At 42.6% G+C, this 22,057-nt stretch overlaps 1 protein-coding gene across 6 annotated transcripts in view; it reads right to left on the bottom strand.

The window, feature by feature from the left end:
- The window catches only part of CHN1 (chimerin 1), a 104,842-nt gene that overhangs the window by 19,128 nt on the left and 63,657 nt on the right, over nt 1-22,057 (bottom strand). For all 6 annotated transcript variants that reach the window (XM_088168012.1, XM_014880169.2, XM_088168011.1 and 3 more), the window contains exon 7: nt 8,140-8,217. In XM_088168012.1, coding sequence (XP_088024138.1) covers nt 8,140-8,217 — 78 coding nt within the window. The remainder of the gene's footprint in view (nt 1-8,139; nt 8,218-22,057) is intronic.

Here is a 22,057-nt window from a genome sequence, read left to right as displayed (position 1 = left end):
GAACTGCTGGTCACAGTCATGGGGGCTAGAAAACCCAGGCATTACCATCTGGTGTGGGATGGGATACATCACCTTGAAAAAAGATGGAAAAATATACTGCTGATCTATACTCCTGGGCTACCAGAGGCTCACACTTTAGGCAGAAGCCTTGTCGGTGCTCAGAGAGGAGACCAAGTCCACCAGGGACTGAACACGTGGCACACCCCCAGCATTTGCACCACATGGTACTGCAAAGGTTCAGGTCTGCTGACCATACTGGCCTTCAGGCAAATTCCCAAGGATGAGGAGACACTGCTGATGGAGACTGTCAGCACAGTGGTCCTAACTGATTTGCAATTCCATCAGCTGAATTCTGCCTATTGGGGCTTTTCTAAGCTTCTAACTGAATCCAGGAGACATTGTAAATCTCAATTAAAATGATGAACTCAGCCTGTATTATTAACATCTGTTTTCCCTGTCACAGTTGATTTTATCAGGCACTGAGCACACCCATGCTGGAATCCAACAGGCATGTCCTTTTCATCCATCCCTGGTCCAGACAGATTGCCTGGATGTGAAGAGTAAAGAAGAGAGAGGAGTAAGAAACTCAACCATCAGTTTGGGCAATGCTGCAATTTATCCTTGTATATATTATGATGATTAGATAGTGCCTCTAAAACAAGGGTCTGAAAGCACTTCAAATATTCCAGCACATGGTAATTCTCCTGTGAGGAAAATATTGCTGCTGACAAGTAATCTGAGATGCAAGAAGACTGCCATGACAACACACACAGCAGAGCAGTATCTGCAGGGTAACTGCTTTCATGTGAAGGTGTAACAGGAACGAATGTGAGACAAGCAGGACAGACCTCCAGAACTAGAGCTGACTCTGCTTAGCCCAGCTGGGGTGTTAACCATGGGGAGCAGACTGGGACCTCCCCAGTGCCTTGGTGCAGCAGCTCTGGAGAGGAGGGATGCTGTCAGAGCGCTGCCTCGCCCAGAGCGTGGGGTATAAATAGCATCGCTGTCGCCGGTGGGGCACTGCCAATGTGGAGCAGGACAACCTCCCTCCATGTCCTCACCCACTTGGAGCCAGAAGCGCTGTCAGATCTCGTTTACTCTCTGGATTGCACTGCCTGTGTCAGCAGAGACGGGAACAACTGGAAATTGACGTTAGTTTGTGCTCTACAAGAGCCCAAGCGAAAAATGAGAACTGCATGTCTTTGGCTTTTTTGCTTGTAAATTGAGTGAAAATGGCCACCTTTCCTTCAGGATGGAATAGCAGATTTTCTTTAAATTGATATTTGGAAACGGGAACATTTTGCATTTTATTCCAGGTCCAATTTACTTGATACATGCCTCCGTACAAAAAAATTCTGAAACTAGACGTGAAAATTGAATAAAATCCTTAGAATTAAAGCTGACATGTAAATAGAATATAAACCCCTGAGAGATTCCTAAATGCTTTTGTCATGATCCTAAGGCTAATTTGGAAGAAAAGCTGATGATGAGAGAAAATAACATGCACTAGAAGCTTCTAGAGGCAAAGACCCCGTCCTCCCCACAGGAGTGCTTCCTAGCCCTACTGGAGAAATGAACTGGTCTGGCTTTGGGCTGTGCATAAGGCAAATTCACAGGATCCACACATGGGGACTAATAAAAGTGTGGGAGAAGAAATTACAGCCTAAATAAATTAAGGATTTAGGAAAGAAGGCTTTCTCTCACTCTCCCTCTTATTTTTTTGAACAGTGGCAAAGCCTGAATTTAAGGACTAGCACTAGGAAACCAAAAAGGTTTAAGTAATATTGTGTTATTTGGAATCTGCTTTGAAGAAGCCCTGGCTTTCCTCAAAAAAGTAAAAAAGTGCAAGTAACATTAAATAAATACTCTAGGAGACTAAAATCCATCAATGCCTAAAAGCCTTTCTGGATTGAACTGTCTTATAATGATACTGAGTTTCAGAAGGCACAACATAGAGCTGATGAAGTCTGCTCAGAAGTTTTGTGGAATTTTTTTTCCAGTTATGTTCTCCAGGTATTTTCCCTGCCTTTAAACCATTTTTTTCCCTCGAGTCCTAGGAGTCTAATAGAAATATTAAATTTCCTGAGGTTTTCTTATTTGTGGGAACACACACTGACTCTCTCCAGAAACTATGCTAGAGGTACCCAGCTCTCTCTCTGAATATTCTTATTAGTGCAGTGGCTCATATAAAGATATTTCAAAAATATGTCCAGTGCCAGTTCTGTTCCTAATAAAAAATTCTGCATCCTCTTTTCAGTGGAACTAGATCAATTTACCCCAAATCGGCATCTGCCCCAGTTTTCAGGACATCAGAAATAGAAATGAGTTCATGTCAGAAGACGTAGAAAAATGGCTCTGCTTAATATAGTAAGAGTTTGTTATAGTTTCTGGCCTTTTTGCAGCACTTCTGCATTTTCCATCTTCCAGGTTTCCAGTGTTTAGGCATGGCTCTACTGAGAAGTTCTCTAGAATAAGATGTGGCATGGAAGTGATTTGCTACGACTTCTTAGGCTAGCAAAGCAGCCAGCACAGATGCAATTACCCCAATAAAATCAGGGCCAGGGTGGCTTATTTGTTTCCAAGATGTGATACAAATTTCATTGGCAGAGTAACTGTTGTCAGTATCAGCAGTCTCTTCATTAAAGTGAGGCTTGAGTCTGTCTATACTAGCAAAGTCTTTCCAGGCACTCGCCCTCACCTGAGCCTTCCTTCACTCCTTGTGCATATTTAAGGTTATATTCTACCTCCAGTTACATCTGGAAAAGTATGTTGTCTCTGGTCTGGAGCTCTCCATTTGGCTTTCAAGTGAGCCATCCTCAAAGAGAAAGCCAGGATATTGCTTCAGTCCAGGAGGGGGATGAGGAATCTCAAAAAACAACACTCATCAGCATCTCAGCTGACTTAGTTTAAGCAACCATGGAAAAACATCTCTCTGGAAGAAGTATTGGAAAGGGAATTATGTTGTTAATGTCGACTGATTTAGCAAGCAGCCTTGCAACTGTTATTTATTACAATTAATCCACTGTGCCGTCAGCACTAGTAAGATAGTGACTAGGAAACAGCACGAGACCATCCAGCACAGCACAGAGATAGCACAAAAATAAGTCTTCAGGAGATAGATTTGTTTTGTGAAGTGCAAGAGAGAAACAAGACAATATCCCGGGGAAAATGATGCATGGAAGCACAGATTTCAGTCCAGCCCTGACAGGCACAGACACCTTCTTGCTTCAGTGAAGCATCATGGCACTAATCCAGGCAGAAGAGAGGTTTGTGCCTCGGACTATCGGCAGTAAGAAAACACCTGCAGGGTGTTCTGCTGCCTCAAGTCATCAGGAGCCAGAGATGTCTGAAGGAATACCTGTAAGCAGCCAAGGGAGCTAAAATTTCCCCAGGGCCCATGAGTCACAAAGGCTGCAGGAGAGTGAAGACCTTTGAGGTGGTTTGTCCAGGCTTATCTTAAATGTGCCAAGTGATGAGGAGGTTATTGCACTGACTAACAAATTTCACAACCCAGGAGATTTCTTTCTGTTAATCTCGTATTTTTCTCTTCCTTTTAAGCTATCATCCCACAAATCCCAGTTCATCTTCCACAACTGCCCTCCTTTTCATGAACATTTTTCAAGCACAGTTTTATCTCCTTCCCTAGTCCCAAGCAAACAGCGGGCGAAGAAGTGAGGTCAGTGCACAAGTCCAAAGCACAGCACCAGGTGGTGAAGGGATGCAGAAGATATTCCATGTCAGACAAGGTGGCCTCAGGGCACAAGGGACCTTTTTTATCAGCAAAAACAATTGGATTTAGAGCAGAGATGGAGAGATGAGGAGATGAAGAGTGGGAAAGTGCAGAGGACTGAGCAAAGGGAATCCTATGTGTTCACTGCCCTAATAAACTGCCTCACCAGAGAGAGAAGATGGAGAAAACCTTAAACCCAGCTTGGATTACCCTGCTAAGTCTTTAGGCCTAGAGCCCACTTTACACCTTCCAATCCAGAGCTTCCTCTTGTCCTCCTCTCATTTTCCATCCATGTGGCACCTTGCCACAGACCCTTTTTCCCTGCAGATTTGCAGTTCCTCTATTGCCTTAAGCTCCTCCTTCATCTGCCTGCCCAGAAGTGCCCAGATGCTTCCTACTCCTCATCTTATTGAACAGATACCAGCTGGGTAAGCAATTTTATTTTCATTTACAAGCTATCACAGTTATTGCCTTTTGGGGACCATATAAGCAACTATGAGAATTGTAAGGGACAGCAAAAAGCATTCTTATTGGTAGGATCTAGGGGTAGAATAAGTTTATGGGAATGATTAGATATGAATCTATTCTGTCCACTTCTATGAACTTACAGAACTTTGTAAGTTTTCTGTTACTGAGCTTTCCCCTATAACTAAGGGGTTTTTTGTAAGAAAATAACCTCAACTGGCTTCAGCTATGCTCCTTGTCAGTACTTCAAAGAGCAGAGGTCTCCCAAAGCTTCCAAATACAAGATGCTCTTGTTCACCTACACAGGGTAGAAGAATGAGCTTGATATCCATCACACACACACCCTCCTGTCCATATTGACACATTTGTACCACAGACTGTGGGGAGATTTATTCCCCATAATGGGTAAGTGAATTGAAAGAAAGAAAAAGCCTCTCTGTGAGAAAAGGTAGGGCTGAAATTTTGAGGATGGTGAAGTGACTGTCCTCATTTGGTCTAATGATACATTTTGCAAGAGATCTTATTCAGTATGCTGGATTTCAGGAAAGCAGAGTAAACGGAGAGAAAGCAAAAGTAATCCAAATATGCAAAAAGACCCAATCAAGCCCCACTCACGTCAATTATTCATTTAGAGCTAAATAAAATGCTACAGCAAACAATGTATGCCTCTTTGATATATGTGAATTATTAGAAAATTGGTCTTTTATATTTGATTTATAGAGAACACAGCAATACTAATTCAACTTTTTTTATAAATTGGAAAAGGCAAAAATACGCTTAAAAGTAGAATACTTTTCCCACCTAGCTTTCATCCTGAAGGACATTTAAAACTCGGTCAGAACTGACACTTATAAATAATCATTCATTTCTTTACTTATGGAGATTAATATAAGAAAATTCAGGCACTCTGTATTTGCATTTGAGATGTGCTCATGAGAGACCAGATTCCCAGCCATGAGAATATTACAGAGTTGGAGATCATTACCGACCAGCTCTGCTTGCAGAGCTCTTGTCACCCTGGCTACCCAGCCTGTTCCCTTCAGGCAGGAGACACCTCACATTCCAGGAGATTTAAGTAGGATTAAATCCTCTCAAAAACCCTGCCACGTCAGCACTCTTAGTAAAACTGTCTTTACTTTCTTCTTTCAAACAACCCTTGGAGCAAAACATAGGTTAATGGATTTATTCAGGAGACCTCTTGATTTAAAAGCAGCTTTCATGTTCACCCCTCCCTAGGCACTGCATTCCTGTAATTCACTACACTGCTCCTCTACCTTACCTTTGCTGCAGGCAACAGAGTCTGAGCGTTCTAACTGCACCTGTGTCCCCACCTACCCACCCCACAGAGACAGGTGGTGCAGGAGCAGAGAGAGAATTGAGGTGTCCTAGCCTGTGGTCAGGTCTTATGGGTGTTTGCTAACCCCAGCCTGCCTCTGGAGTGGCTGCAGCTGTCATCTCCCCTTCTCCAAGAAAGCATTGCTGCTTGTTGAGCACTTGCACTTCTCCATTTCTCCCCTCTCTGCTAGGATTTCCAGTATAAAAGGATTTTTGAGACCCCTTCGTTTCTGTAAGCAGTGATGTGACTGATCAAAGAAGCAGCTGGGAGAGGGTTAGGGATCCCTATGTGGTGCCTTGTGCCTGCAGCACAAAAAGCAGATTAGCTGCAGAGCTACAAAGCAGCGGACACTCTCCTTTGCTCTGGAGCCCCTGGGGACTGCAGTCACTGTTGATTAGCTGAACTGGATAAATTTATTTAATTTCTGAGTTGTTTTGTCTTGGTTTGTTTCAAAAGTCTAGGTTGAAGACTCTGGGCCTGACATTTCCTTCCTCCCCACATGGGTGGCAGATTTGCTACTGGGCAGGCAACCTAGGAGACTCATGCAGACACTTTAAATGATTACATCTTTACATACGAGGAAAAAAACTTGACAGATGCAAAGAAATGATAAAGGAGAGAAGCATACGAGCTAACGATGGCCATTCATTTTAGAGTCATAACATAGTCCTTACTAAGAGCTTCTGTTTTTGCTTTTTATTCTGATGGGAAAGTGGCCACATTTAGAGTTCATGAATGCCAGCAGCATTCCTTCCATGGGAAGGTTGGTTGCAGCACACCCTGTAAGGGGCTTGTCCCCTTCTAGTCTTTTCTAGCAAAAATTATCTGTGAAAGGCACCTCCATTCCACTGACCTGAGAATAGATTTACTTCTCAATGTATATTTTTCTGGCAACAGCATGTATAAAGGGACTACAGTACAACTATTATAAAGAAAATAATCTGTGTGGAAAGTTTGTGCCACGGCTATGACCTTGGAGCAGACATACAGTCTTGTTTTTGGAAAAGACTGGAAAACTCACAGCTCTGAAAGTTTCCATAAACAGTTTATAGAAGAAAAAGAAGTAAATAAACTCGAATGAATGAATGAAAATCAGGTTATCAGATTATTTTCAAAACAGATGTGTTTCAGGCTGTTAAAGAAAAGCAACTAGGGAACACAGATGTACAAAATTAAATACGTGTTATCCTACATACACTGTAGTACATGGAAAATCACGATCTGCTGGCAACTGCAAGAATTATCTTCAAACTCTAAGGAACAAATGAAAATTGCAAGACGTTGCAGATATTTAGGACACCTCAGGAGCCTGTGAAAAAACGCTCTGCAGTGAACTGTCAGCCAGCACAATTATGTTATGCCAAGCATTCATATTAAACACTTCTCACATACCATTTTGTACGTGGTTTTGAAATTCATGCTTAATGGACGAACTCAAATGAAACAAAACATCCTGAGCACATAAAGCTTCCACTTTTGGTGATTATCTGCACTCAAAAGCCAGAAGGTGGTTTAAACAAAATCAGATAGTGGATAGGTAAATTAATATATGTGTATGCATTTGGACACTCCCACATTCCGACATGTGTGCATGATAGAAATCAAAACTGAGAACAGGAGACATTTAACGGATGCTTATATCATCAGATGCCTGTATTACATTAACAATCTGCCCTTTTCTTAAAAGAAATAAAAGTAGGCATTTCAGTTTGGTTTTTTTTTACATTAAAGACAACATGTAACCTTCAAATTACATATATCAAGTTTGTACTGTCATCTACAGGAATCCAGTAAAACATCACTTTGTGTAGTCTTAAAATTAAGACTGCCTATCATCAAACGTGTTTCACCACCAAAAGGTTACATTACTGAGTCCTTACTGGACACCTATTACAGACAGACACAAAACATGAATATGCTGTACTGACATGCATCTCTCTTACCAAAGAACGTTGGTTATTATTTAAAGCAATTAAAACAGTAACTTGAAGCTACATAGAAGACTAAGTAAATTTTATTAAAACGCAAGGTAGTTGCCGATGGCAGCATGTCCAACAGCCTCATGGTGTAAGCCCTGCTAGTTTCAACATTCCATTCATTGACACAGGAGAAAAGCCAGAAACTAAGGGAAATGCAGACCATCTGCTCAATCCAGATGCAGCAGAACACACTTCTAACCTCCAAAGCTATTTGCCGTCAATAAACTGAGATAAAATAAATTTAACCATCTAACTATAGATCTAAGAGATTTTTTTGGCATTGAAAGTAAAACTGGACTACATTTGAGTTGAGAGAAAACTTTGCTGTTTTTCTCACCTTTAGCATCTCTCTCAGTACAAATCTAAATAAAAGAGATAACTAGATACGGCAAATATTTATTGAAACAAATGCATGCACACAAGAAGCCAAGAAAACCCCAGTTCCTCCGCTGTATGTTCTAAACGTGTCTAATTGATGCAACCGGCAATGAGATTTCCTTGCAGCTTTTAAGTTCCTAGAAAGTCACAGCGTGCATACATATGCTTTCCTTGCAATACCAAACCCATTTCAAACACGAGCTAGAGCCCCTGTGCCTGAAAAAGAAATTAGGCAAGAAAACGTTTCTTACCTTGAAATTATGAACCTTCTCGTATTTTGGAACATGTTCATTTTCCTTCAGAGTTGCTCTTCGGACGAGCGACGTCAACTGCGAATAAGCAAAGAGTTTAAGAGGTTGCCAGATTGTCACAGACGCCTTGCGAGCGCCCAGTTTCATGCCCAAGGCTGCGAGCAGCAGATCGCGCTGCCGGCCCTCGTGCCCGGCGCGGTGCCCGGCGCTGCCGCGGGCTCGCTGCGCTGCCCAGGGCTCCCTGGCCGGCATGCTGCCGTGCCCGGCCGTGTCACACTCGGGCTGCCGGGGCGCCGCGGACCATGCCGCAGCCTAGGCTGCTGGGGCGGGCGGCGCGGCCATGGAGGGCACGGGCTCGGCGAGGCGCGGGGCTCGGCGCTGCCGGCGGGCGGCCTGCGGGCCGGGGGCGGGCGGCAGCCGGCGGCGGGGACGCGCAGCCCGCGGCCGCTCCCTCCATCGGCGGCGGCCGGCTCGGGGGGCGCGGGGACGCGCACGCCTCGCACCCTGCTCCCGCCCGCCGCCGGGGCGTCGCGGCCCCGCGCGGAGAGGAGCGGCCCCGCCCCGGGGCGGCCGCAGCCAATGGGGCCCCGGCGAGGCGGGCGGAGCGGCCCCGCCCGGCCCGGCCCGGCCCCTTTTGGCACGGCCCGACCCCGCCCGGGGCGGCCCCGCCGGCCCCGGGAGAGGCACACGCGGCAGGAGCCACGCACTGCTAGAAAATGTCACCTCTGCGCTCCCGGCGGTGGCGCGGGAGGCAGGGCGGCCGCCAGCAGCCCCCGGGAACAAGGCGGGAAGCGCTGTCCCAGACCCCCACCTCTGATGGCCAGGAGCGGGTAATGGGACCGCTGATGGGCACCACTCTTCCCTTAGCATTACGTTTTTCAGTGCTTTTCGTGCATGTTCACCAATCTCACATCTTGTAGGGATGTGAACACAAATGTCACCCCAAGTTCACTGCAGCGCTCCGTCCAGCAAAGACCTGAACCTCGAACTGCTCGTGACGCCTCTCTTTAGAAATTTACAAATCCTAACAAAAGGTGAATGACCACAGTCTCCCATTGGACTGAAACCTGAAGTTTGCACGGATGCAACTGACGATGAAATGTGCACAGGGACGTCAGGTCCTCACAAACTATTCCACACAGCCATTAAAGCCTTGAACTTAACAGCCACAGGAGCCAGAATCCAGGGGCTCACAAGGAGCAGGGCAGACTATGCCACATCCACCCGGAGCTGCCCACCACGGCAGCCCAGCTCCGGCGGCTCCCTCCAGCTGAGCGCTGACAGCCGGCAGGGCTCGCCACGACGGCCAGTTTGCCCCTTGCCTTCTGGTGCTCTCCGAGCATTTGTGAACAGTCTTTGGCAGAGACAGCAAAAAACCCTTGATCTGACTACAGCCAAGCTTTATACCGTGGGGCTGACCATGCTCCTGAGCTGTAGGGTGCCAGGGCACCTTTCCTTGCTCACCTCCTGCCTGTGCAGACAGCCGGAGAGCAGCCCTCCCTCCCCCTGCACAGCCTGCCGCACTGCAACCCTCTCCCTGCTGCAGCGGAGGTATTTTTATCTCTCCTGAGTCAGAAACCAACGACAAGCACAGTTTGTCACAAGCTTCTGGGTGGAATTGGTATGTGCTTTGCAGCTGGATCACAGTGTTCCAGTTTAGCTCAGTCCTGCCAATACAGCTGAGAATAGTGCTCACTGGGAGCCCCTCTTCTGTTCTCTTGTACCTCCCCGACAGGTTTTTAAAATCTACTGGGTTTCAGCATAGGCTCACGGTGCAGAGATTAAGGATCAAGGCTGCTGCTTCACTAAACACTAATCTGCAACACAACTATTAATTGAAACACTGGTTACAGATTATACAGGAGGATGCTGTCAGGCATTACTGGCTCATGCAGGGGTCTGACTCAGTTCCTGCTTTTAATACAGGCAGCAGGCTGCTTGATTCATCCTATCAAGAAATACTTTTAAAACGACTGCCTCAATCTGCCTGTCTTGCTTTATACCCCTCCTTTCTGCTGCAGGTGTTTGTTTCTCTGGCATTTCTTGTCCATCCTTGCAAGTGTATTAAAATTCCATGGCAATAGGCGATCAAGAAAACTGAGATGACGAGTAAGAGATGACAAAAAATTATCACTTCATCTACACGAAGTGTGAAAATAGCATGGACTCAGGGGAGGAGGAAGCAAGCAAGCTTTCCTTTCCTTTCCCTTTCCTTGCCCTTGCATTTTCCTTTCCCTTTCTGCTAAAGTCACTTAATAGTTTAATTCCCAAGAACTACATCAGGTGAAAGTCCTTATGGAACAAGGTAGACCTACATATGCCCCAGAGGAGACATCCTCTCCAAACAACTTTGAGTGACAACAGGTTCAGGAAGTAAGTAATGAATTCTAAAAACATTTCATTACATTTTTTTCTGCAACCCAAAATTCCTCTCATTTTTTCAAAGGGAAAAAATGCATCACCAAAACTTCATATTGGAAACAAATTCTTTGTAAATTGAAATTATTGCAAATAAATAGTGCAGTGATTTTCAACAATAAATTTACTATCAGAATCAACTCTTATTATTTTGTGTAATTCCACTTAAGAAGCAAGGTAAAGCAGGCTGAATTTCCCTTTCAATCACTAGTAGAGCGCATATCTGGTTTTTGGCATACTTACTCCTTAACTGTCAGCTTCCCTTTTCCTAATTCTGAAGAACTGAGTTATTTTCAGTGGCACTTTAGAGCCATGCTAGTAGAAAAAGATCTCTGGATCCTGGAAAATTAAACCTAAGAATGTCAATAAAAAGGTAAGTAAAACTACCCAGCAGGGAAAGGCCCTATCTTATGGTTGTAATTATGAAAATGCGTTATAATCTGGAAAGTAGTTATATGATTATGAATTTTAATTTTAACACTGCTTTGTGTTACTGTACTCTAACAGAGACTGTGTATTGCTTTCACATAAATCAGCTTCCTGTTGCTCCATGCAAAGCATTTTCTGTTTACAAATAAAGGAGTACTGGGCTCACCACCTCCCTTACAGCCATTCGCCTGGGCTACATGCTACAGTACTGTACACCAGAAACAGACTGAAAGTTAAAGCCATAAAGCTAGCTACTGAAAAATTAAAATTTACACAACTGCTTTCAGATGACACAATTTTATAATGTGTATGCTCATTCTTCTGCCATTGCCTAACTTTGGGTGTTTGGCTTTGCAAAGTAATGCTTTCCTTTACACAGACCAAATCCCTTCTTTCAGAAACCAAACTGAAGAATGAAATTTCTGGTGTACACACCTTCCTGACAACAATTTGGGTCATCAGGCAGGTCCAGATCTTTTACTTTTTAGTATGTGAGGTAATGAAGTGAGAGAGAGCAAGCCACTGTCCTCAGGCAGCCCTAGTCACTGCAGAGATGAGTCATCCCTGAGAGCAAACACGTGAAGTCACAGACTTGGGGCTTAACTCAAATCCTGCAGGAAGCCATCCACTCCCAAGACACTCTCCTGCTCCAGGCTCTCTGTGCTGTCTCTATTGCCTGTAGGTGCAGGTCCCGCTCCTCTTCTTACACCTTTGGCTGGCTTTTGATTCAATGCCTGCTCTCCACCAGTGGCTCCTGCACTCCTACCTGCCAGCAAAGTCTCCTCCCCAGAGCCCTTTCATATTCCAACAAATTATCCTTATAACTTGCTCTGCCTGAAGGTACTGCCTGAAGATACTGTCTGCTACATAGTGGATGAAAAAAAGGTAAAAAGCTGAAGAGGAAAGTTATTTCCTTTCCACTTTACTAAGTCTTACTTTTTTTTTTTTTTAGTAATTGTATGTGACAAACATTTGCAATCACAATTGCATGTGCAGGGAGCAATATGCTGTGCAGACTCCATGAGGAAGCAAACTGCAAGACTGTAATTCTTAAACTTAATTTCAGGATGTGATTTCACAGGACTGAGGTGAACTGAAAATGGAATGACTGGAAGCAACAGCTGAGCAACGTCTCAGCAGGGCATGTAACCAGAGCAGCCTCACTCCTGTACATTTTAGTGATTGAAGCACTAAAAAGCCAAACCACGCAACACAACAACCTTTAAACCATGACATCTGAATAGAGGTTCTACAACTTACATATGGACTGAAGGGGAAAAAAAACGGAAAAAAAAGACTGTAATGTGCTATTTCAAATGTTCCCATTTGTTACAAAACCTCAGCTGTAAGAGTGGTTCATTCTAGGTCCTACTGGGACTCCACTTTCCTTACTTGTCCCTGGAGTAATTCTTCAGGGTGCAGGAGAGACAGCTGTTCTCTGGAGCACTCTTTGCTCTCAGTGTTAGCTGGATAATGTATGTGTATTTTCTGGAACTAATCTCCCAATCAGTAAGTCTTATTATGAAGCCTTCACACAATTGATTTAAAAGTCATCTGCGACTTGCAGTAAATTCCAATTAGTCACTCTCTGAAAGACACATTATGTAAGTTTAATCCAGTCACACAGTTCACTCGACATCGTACAAATTATCTTTCTAAAAAGGGAAATCAATGCATTCCCATTTATTGAGTAACAAAGTGAAATTACTTCAGAAAAAAAAAACAAACCCAACACCAAACCCAAACCAAAACAGAAAAATTCAAGTCAGGTTAAGATCACACATCCTAGAATAACCAGATTAGAACTGATCAGTTGATCCTGAAGCCCACGTGCATTTCCAACACAATGGAATGTTTAGTTTTCTGAGCACCTGGCTCCACTCTCAAACACATTGTCATGTTTTCTTCAGAATGCATGTGTAGTACACTGCAGGCTTTTCATTCTCAAATGGTATTTTCATGATGTTATGACTAAATATGCTTTTATTGTTTCAGAATTTATATATAATATGATCCCTTCCCTGTATTTTAATAATAACCAGCAGTTATATTGCATGCATTTTTAAAAAAACATCACAGATGATGCCCTATTGTACAAGCATCAAGAAGCAAGGCATTTGATTTACTATGCAGTGGGCCACTGTACATTTTGCAGTATTCTGTTTCACTGTATAGCTAACTTAGCCAAATGCATATGCTCAGAAAATCCTTGCTTCTGTGAACACTTTATGAGCATATTTTATGGCCTCAGTACATGATTTTCAAAAGCTAATCAGTCAGATTGTGAAACTGAGCCCAATTTCCTCAATGGTGCTCTTAGTAGAAGTTTGTTCCAAGCTAAATATAACTTTCCCTTCATATCTTTCATAGGATTGTTCTGAAGGGGAAAGAGGAGCCCAAAATTTTACTTTTTAAATAAAAGTGGTGATAATCTGCTTTCAGTGAATTTTCTTCACTTGTAGAATGCTAATGTCAGGCATAGCCTCTGCCCACATGGCGTGAGCAGGGGGTAAGAATGCTATTAAAAGTTCAGCCTGAAAGATGACATCTCAGAAGGTGGGTGGAAGGCACATCACACAGTCTCAGCCACCAGGGGACCAGGTGACTTCTCTTGCTGCCATTCCAACACAACCACATTTACCTGGCACATGGGCACCTTCAGGCTCCCACAGTGCTCAAGCAGAATGGAATCCTCAGGCAACACAAAGCCCTGCTTTCAGTTACCCACAGGGGAGTTGGGTTAAAGTAATGGTTAAATGATGAAATCTTACTCCTGAGAAAAGTTCTGGTTTTTATAACAAAATTTTCCAAATGGACTGACTTCTAATTAAATCAGACCTTCCCCACCCCCTCCAGTGAAATACTTATGGCAAAATCTGAAGAAATGGCTATTTATATTTTTGATAAAAGTGTGTATGATTTCCATAGCTGGTAATGAATATTTTTATATCTAGAAATTTTAAAGAAGGTTTAAAAAATATTTAATTGAAAATTTATTTAAACAAATTCAGCCAAAATGTTGGCTTGACTTAAAGTAAGGCTGTTAAAATAATAATAAAATAAATAAAATAAATAAATAAAATAAAATAATAATAAAAAAAAATCTAGGGTTTAAATTATGGAAAAAATGTTGCCTGATGTTGCTGCTAGAAATTGCTGCATCTAAAGTGAGTTCCTTCAGTACTGTATTGTTCAATGAAATTAAAGTGTATTGGCATTATTTGGGAAGACTGTATGTTCCCAGTGGTGTGCTTACCATGCAGACCATACTCCTAAAAATGCAGAGATCTTAATGAAACCCAACAGAAAAGTATTTCTGTAGCTTCACTCCTAAAACCTACTGGTCACTGCAACTGATTGGGATCTGGGTTTGTTTTGTTCTTATTGTTCTTAGTGGCTGACAGGTTGTAGATTTGCTCCTGGCAGTTACTGATCTGGGTCTTTGGAATGACAGTTCCAAACTGCACCAGCAAAAACCACCCATGTGAGTACTACTCTCTTTCAGTTACTGACAAGGCAAAACCAATGAACTTTACTTTTCTGGATAGTGGCACAAAAGCAAGGCACTTTTCAGAGACAAATACAACCCATTCTTTTCCGGGGGGGTTGGGGGGATATATTTTGGTATATAACTATGGATCTAGACATGGCAAAAATAAAGTAAATTTTTCTCAGTACCTTTAGGAAGAAGTTCTGCTTTTGATCTGGTTCTGGAGGACTTTGCTAATATCAAGTGACTTAGCTTTCAGGGGGGTCAGCAACTGGCCCACCATCCACCATGTACAGTTAATTCCAGGGGTTCCCTCCACACTCCATAGGTACAAATCCCACTACAGGGGTGTATGTGGGCACATGATGGGGGTGTGATATTGCAATCAGTAATGGTGCTCACTGGGTTTTATGAGCTATAGCTACAAGTTCCTTTATGCAGCACAGATAGTGATAACGCTTCCTCACAGAGCTGCATTGTGGACAAAGAAGTGCAGTCCTGCCCTCAGCCCAGGACAAGCAGGAGCCATAGAGCTCTTCCCTGCAGACACCAGTGCAAGATGTCCCCATGGCCCCAGATGCCTTTGTTAAAAAACCCCACCTCTCCAGTCCTTTTCCTAAAGACAGAGACTACCAGCCTGCTTGCAAGAGGCAGGATGTGACTGCTTGACAAAAGGCTGTGTGACACTGAGGCAGGAGCTGCCAATCAAATACCATGATAAAAGCTACCCAAAAAGCTAAGAAATGAGCTCCTAACTCTCACTGTGGTGAGGAAAGAAGTTCCCATCACTTTAAGTTCAAGCTGAGGCATCAGCCTCAGAAACTGTCTTCTTGCTTTGTAGTAGCTCCTTACCACAATTTAATTCTTCTGCCTGAAAAAAAACTGCATTAATAGGGGGCCAACCCCAACCAAATCTGGAAAAGTACAGAAGGAGACCAAAAACTGGTAGAGGACAGAAGGTACCACCTCCCTGCCTCAGGGGCCTGGCAGCATCACTGTTCCCCAGGCAAACCATTAAAAATGATTTGTGAAAAAGAAGAGAAGCATCATTAAACACTGGAATCTGTCTCCAGTTAATCCTCCAGATAAAGACTGTCCTTTACAATTTTGCTTTCTGTCCTTCCCATCTACCCTCCACCCTCCAAAGTTTTGGTTTTGGTCCATCCTATCTTCCTCCCCTCCTGCCAGGAGCCTGGGCCATGGAGGTGCTATGCTAAACAGTGAGTTAAAGCATATGCCTTGGTCAGGTACTCCTCTCTGTGGGCAAGGCAGGAGCAGAGAGACTGGCAGGACTACTCACATAGTTTAATTATTACACCATGACACATTGCTAAACCACAGCTAGAGCCATCTGTCTTGCAGCTACAAGGCCTCCAGGAAGAGGAGCTGATGAAACAAGGAGCTCTGCTTAGGGGAGCACCCCTCACCCTGGTCAGCAACACAAAGACTTCCCCAGGAGCTTCTCCAACTCTCATTGAGTCAGCATTTCCTATTTCAGCTGAGACCACTGCATTTTCTTCCCATCCCTTTGTCTGGGATGTGTCTCCCTGCAGGTCTGCAGAGAGCTGTGCTGCTGTGACCGAGGCTCGAATGACATTCATTGCAGTGAAGGGTCACTTCAGCAAAAGCCTCTTGACTCATGACATGTCAAGGCAGGCTGTACTCCAAAAAGAGCTTAAAAGTAATTTATAAATGCCATGTGCTCTATAGGAGCGATAGCAGTTAAAATGTAATGCAAATTGGCAGCTGCATGAATGCTCCTCTTTTGGCAAATGCTCTTTATTACTGATATACTAAATTAAAGTATTGTAAGAGGAAACAGGCTGTTAAGCCTAATCGTTTGAAACCACAAGGGACTGGTGGTTTTATTCCTCACCTGACCCATACTGTTATAAGGATTTCCTCAAATAAAAGGAAAGATAAAAATAAAAGAGAAGTTTAACCATACCCTTTGATGAGGAAAGAAATGTTACATTTCCTTTATAATATCCATTTAAGAATCTTATAGACAAAAGCAGTTCCTACAATCAACCTCTGTTATCTTTTTGTAACTGAAAATGTATACACTTAGGGATAATGAAAATCATGTAATCGAAAAGGTCTTTCTATTCATACATTTAATAGGTGTTTTTAAATTTTTTCTTTGTGGAATAGGAGTTTTGGCTACTGGCATGGGTAAATGGTATGGAAATTTCTTTTTATATCTCATCAGTATATTTTCTTACCTGATGTATAATACTCATTTCACATTAGTCTTGACTGGCAGTCTAATGCATCTGATATTAGCCTTTTTTTGTTCTACATGGTAATTCAATTTAGACTAATTCAATGTATGTTCTAATTGAAAACTGCAGCTCATTAATTTCTAAACACTCTTTGTATTTCAGACTACACCTGCTCCTTTGGCACAGCCTCTATTTTCAATCCATCCACTTCTTTCTGAATAAGCTATGTTGCTATGGCACATGTACTGTCACAGTTTCTTTCTTAATCATACTTTCATCCTATAATCATACTTATTTAGCATAAATAAGAGTAAGAATGCAAAGTCTTCTAATCCTTCCTGAATTATTGTTTGATTTGAACCGATGACTCAAGGTGAAAATAATGTTTAACCTGAAGGAATACTAGAGTTGCCAAATGGCTGTGTTCAAAATGTGCTTGCAAAATTTATAATGGTGAAAACCTGCTTATGGACCACCTCAATGCAGAAAAAGTAAACAATGGGGTAACCCCCAGTGCTCACCAACCCTCCTCAGGGACCCTGATTACCAGCTCTGTAGGTCCATGTGTGTCCAAGGGTATAGCTGCACCAGTGGGTCAGGGTCTGTTCATTTTATACTGTGCAATTAGGCACACTTGGAGAATCAGATGGGCTGATCATCCTTCAAATGAGTCTCATGTGGACTCCCACCTCCTTCCATAAATCTCTATTTAAATCAAGACTGCTTTGAAACCTGCAATCAATGAAACCAGAGTGGAATTGGCAGCAGAATTAGTCTGTCCCAAAGTCACATTATCAATTATTAACAAATTATCTGTTTGTTTCCACCCATAGTCTCCTAATCCCAGATCACATTCTCAGAAAAGGCTCATTTCACTTCTGTTGACCAGTGTTCCAGTTTTTTCCTCTCTCCCTTTACACATATGCTTCATCTTTCCTATTTATTCCCTCTAAGTTTCCTAATTAACATTTTAAAATGCTTCTGTCAGGAAAATTTTTCATATAAGGGCAGTAAACATCCTATTTACCTACAGAAAGCTATGACTATTAAAAATTCTTGAGACAGGCACTCAAGAAATCATCATCTCAAATGGTCAAACACAGCAATTTTGAAACAAAGTTAAATAACCACTTGATTTGAAAATGGAATGATTTTGAATGATGGGGCTGGCAGTGTAACTCCCCATCGTAAATCCTGGCTATACAGAATATTTAGATATTATTTACAGAATATCTCCTTTCAAGGGAGAAGCACTGGCATGTGGACAGATCATGCAACCTCTGTTACACAAGAGAGCCTCCAGGGGTTTTTATTTTTCCCCCCTAGCACGTCTGTGGTTTCTTACAACATAATGTTTAGTTGATGTCTATTTTCAGTTGAAATACACTAGTCCCAGGTCTGTGTCTACACCTGGGCATTTCAGATGCGTGTGGTCTTTGACCAACAGCTTTTGCATACAGGTCACATTAAAGCTAAAAGACTAAGTTTAGGGTATATTGGCATTACTGAAATTCAGTGGAAATGAACGAAATGTTAAACCAGCACAATTTCTTCTTTCTTAGCATGCTTTTAATCTTACCTTACAGGGCAATTTTTCATTTGTACTGCCACCATCAACTAGCACTTTAGAAGTGACACTGCTTATAAGATTTCTAACGCAGAAGTTGTGTGAGTTTTCAACAATAAACACAGCCCAAGAGAATTAGCCCATCAGGCCCATCAAAAATTGTCCAGTAAGTTCTCAGCACAATCATCTTACTGAGCAGTGAGTCTGCCTTGAGAACTGCAGTGTGGCATAGGTGACAGAAGCTCCCAGGCACCAGCTGTGACCAGTGCTAGCAACGATTTGGATGGAAGCTGGAGGGAATGAGAAGCTGTCCCTTTGGAGACTGAGCACTTGAAATTCTGTGAAACATAACAACACAGGATACTTTCTGCAATTTTTGTTCATTTGCATTAAACATACTGCTACTCTAATCATCATCCAATTCACAGAAACGCCTGAATGCAAATGTAATTCACTACCATATTAACGGGGAAATGGCTTCAAGACTTCCAGCAATATAAAATCATCAGAAATCTTCTACCAATAAACTATTTGACACATGATATAAAGCATAGAGCTTTTAAAATGTTTCACCATTACATGCAAAATGGAAATTGGGAACAGAGCCTTTTCATATTTTCACAGAATTCCTTCAATCCCCTCTCAAAAAGGGTAAAAGCTGCTTGCCTCTAAGTGCTACTCATCTAATTCACAAATTGGAAAACATAAAAAAATTTATTAATTCACATATACATATGACTAAGGTTTAATAGAAGACATTATACTTTGTGATACTAGCTCTAAGGTTCCTTAGGCAACTTATTTCTAACTGCTTAAGCTCTAAAGAAATGCAATAATAATCCCCACTACACAGCAATATAATTGAAGTGCATTATAATATGAACTTCACTATTAGAAACACATAATCCTTTACTTATTTTGTAAATTGCATGGAAGTTGAAATTGAGGAATATCAATACTAACATGATGAAGATTAGAGCAACAACTAAAAACTGAGACCCAGATTTTTCAACACGGTGATTCTTATCTTACTGAAACATTAGGACTGTAGGAACACTAAATGCCAGAAGCAATGCTGTTTCTAACTGCTGATGCCTTGCAGAAGAAAGGTTAAATATGGAAAAGTTTAATGTTCTAAAAGTTAATGATCAAAGGAAGACTTTGCAAAACTGTCAAGAGTTGCTGTCTTTGCTGATGACAAGTGTGACAGGTTTGAAATAATAGGAGCAAGTAGTTTGTTGAGCTTAGTAATAAAACTGCTCTCCTTACTTTGTTCAGTCAGAAAACATTCAGCTAGAGACTAAAATTAAGCATGAGAAGCTTTAGCTGAAAATATATTTTTTCTTGTGAAAGATTAAAAAGAAGGAACAGATCAGATTCTGTGGCTCTACCCACAGGAAAAATGTTGTTCTTCTTTTCTTTCACAGTATAATACATTTTAGGCATATCTAACTCTTTCTACTACTCTTTCTCTTTCTACCACCACCTCTAAAGCAAGCATTTCACTCACCATGGGTCTTTAGCATTTGGTAACCACTTATGAATGGGCAATTATTAGTGGAGCAGATGTGCCTGCCTATCAGGGCATTCTCTAACTGGATGGGGGTGACACGTCAGACCACCACAGCTCCACATCCTTTCCATCTCTGTGCAGAAGCCAAAACACACGTATTTGTACTTGGAAACATGTAAACAGTGACCAATGCAAAATGCTTTCCCTGCTCCTGTCTAGACACACACAGAACAAACAGTAAGGAGAGAAAGGAGTTTATCTGAATAAGAAGAGAGATCACAGGAGAAAATCCCTGTTAGTCAGACTCCTAGCTCAGGTTTGAACTGGCTACACAGAGCTGCAGAGGGCATAAAATAGAAGATATTTCAGATATTAGTTAACAACCAAAGGTGCTACCAACTGCACTGCCCCAGCTTCTCCTTGAGCCTCTCACATTCTACAACTGACCAGACCTGACCCTGCCCAGTTTATGAGATTGGACACAATCGTAGCCTAAGGTGATTATCACCAGCTATACAGTGCCACATTATAAAGTTTAAGTGAGGTAAGAAACTTGTAAATAACAAAATTATCCTTTTATAGGGCTCTTAATTCAACAGTCCAGTCTGTTTCCTGTAGAAGTGATTAGTAATAGAAAATAATTAGGAGATGCCAGATGGGAGGAGGAGCTAAAAAAAAAAGACCCCAAACTCACACAGCTAAGGAATGAGAACAACAAACGAGGGAGCTGCCAGCTTGCAACCCACTGCAGTCCCTCACCATCCAGAAAGCCCTTTGCACAAGCAATAAATCAGAACCACACACCTGCTTTAGAGGCTGCTCTGAGAGACCCCCACCTTTGCCCTTCTGTGGCCACTGCATGGATTTTTCAGTTGTGAGAAGGCATAAAAGGTCAAGAACAGCTACAGGGGTTTACTAAAAATAGGGGAAAGAAGACTGCAATTTACTTATATGTGTCTATGTGGCTTCCCCACAGCACCTCTAGGTGGCCTTTTTGGAAGCCTCAAGTGTAAGGCCAGCAGCAGACTCTTACAGCAGGCTAGGACTGAAGACACAACAGCTCTCCATTGCTCTTCTGGAGTTAAGCTGGACCTCTATATTTCTACGTCCCAACTACTAAGGTCCACTAGGGTGGGAAAACTCGTTCTCACCCTGAAGAGTACCCAAAGAAAGTTATCTTCTTTGGCTCTTCAAGAGCAAAGGGAGAGTCCTCCTCCCTCCCTCCCTGTGTGTCTTCTTGTACTAGCCTATCCCAGTTACAAAAGGAGGAAATTTCTGCCAGTAAGTGTAAGAGAGGCTAGGACTATACAATACTTTTTGGAGGGCATTAAAAACGTAGCCAGATCCAAACCACCAAGCATTAGATACCCTGAAAAGAACTCAGGTGAGGGCTTCACACTGACTGACCTCACAACACTGAGAAACTTAAAAGGAATAACAGTTTGTTTACTGCTAATGGTTTCATTTTATCAGTAACAACACAAGCATTATACATGAGAATTAATTGCACAGCAACTGTACTGCTTTACAGCCTTTTTAACAGTTCTGCACACTGTTCATCTTACAAAGGCTCAATCAGGCACAGGGCATATGCTGAGGGTAATTACTCACCACACTTCTGCTGAGGGTCTGATGGGTGAGTCTGAAAGACTAGCTCCACTCGATTTCACATGGCAGCTGCCTGTCTCAGTATAATTTGACACCAAACTTTCTGAAGACTGCATCTTTGTGTATGCATCTCACATGTCAGATCATAAGAGCCACACTTAGCTGAAAAAGCAAAAAGTAACTTGAGAGGTCACCTCAGCAAGCAGTGAAGGGACTTGTACCCATGACAAAAGGCTGAAGCAGGATGCTGCTCCTCAGCTGTGTTTACCTTCAGAACACAGGGAACACCTCTACAGGAGTAGCATAGCAATGGGAGGTGCAGTCTGTGCTCAAAATGCAGGCTGGCCTAAGGCACTCCTCGCTGTCTGCAGGCTGTGGAGCCTTATTTGTTCTGACCCTTATCATACTGGATCAGCAACATGCAATTGGGCTACTAACACGAGCACACAGCTCCTCCTTCACGTTAATCCCCCACACTGTGGTGTAAGCATTACATTAATGTGCTCTGGAGGTGCAGACACACACACAGAGGCAGGTGGGCAAGTCCTGTAAAGCCAGGAGGCCACTTGCAACCTGCAGAAATTAACTGAGCATGAACCAACAGAAGAAGAGAGAACTATGGGAGAAACTGGAGAACTATGGGAAAGTATTTAACACTGGAGGACCAG

Source organism: Sturnus vulgaris, chromosome 7 (assembly GCF_052056855.1).
Source record: "Sturnus vulgaris isolate bStuVul1 chromosome 7, bStuVul1.hap1, whole genome shotgun sequence".
NCBI lineage: Eukaryota > Metazoa > Chordata > Aves > Passeriformes > Sturnidae > Sturnus > Sturnus vulgaris.
This window is presented reverse-complemented; position numbering and strand designations above follow the sequence as displayed.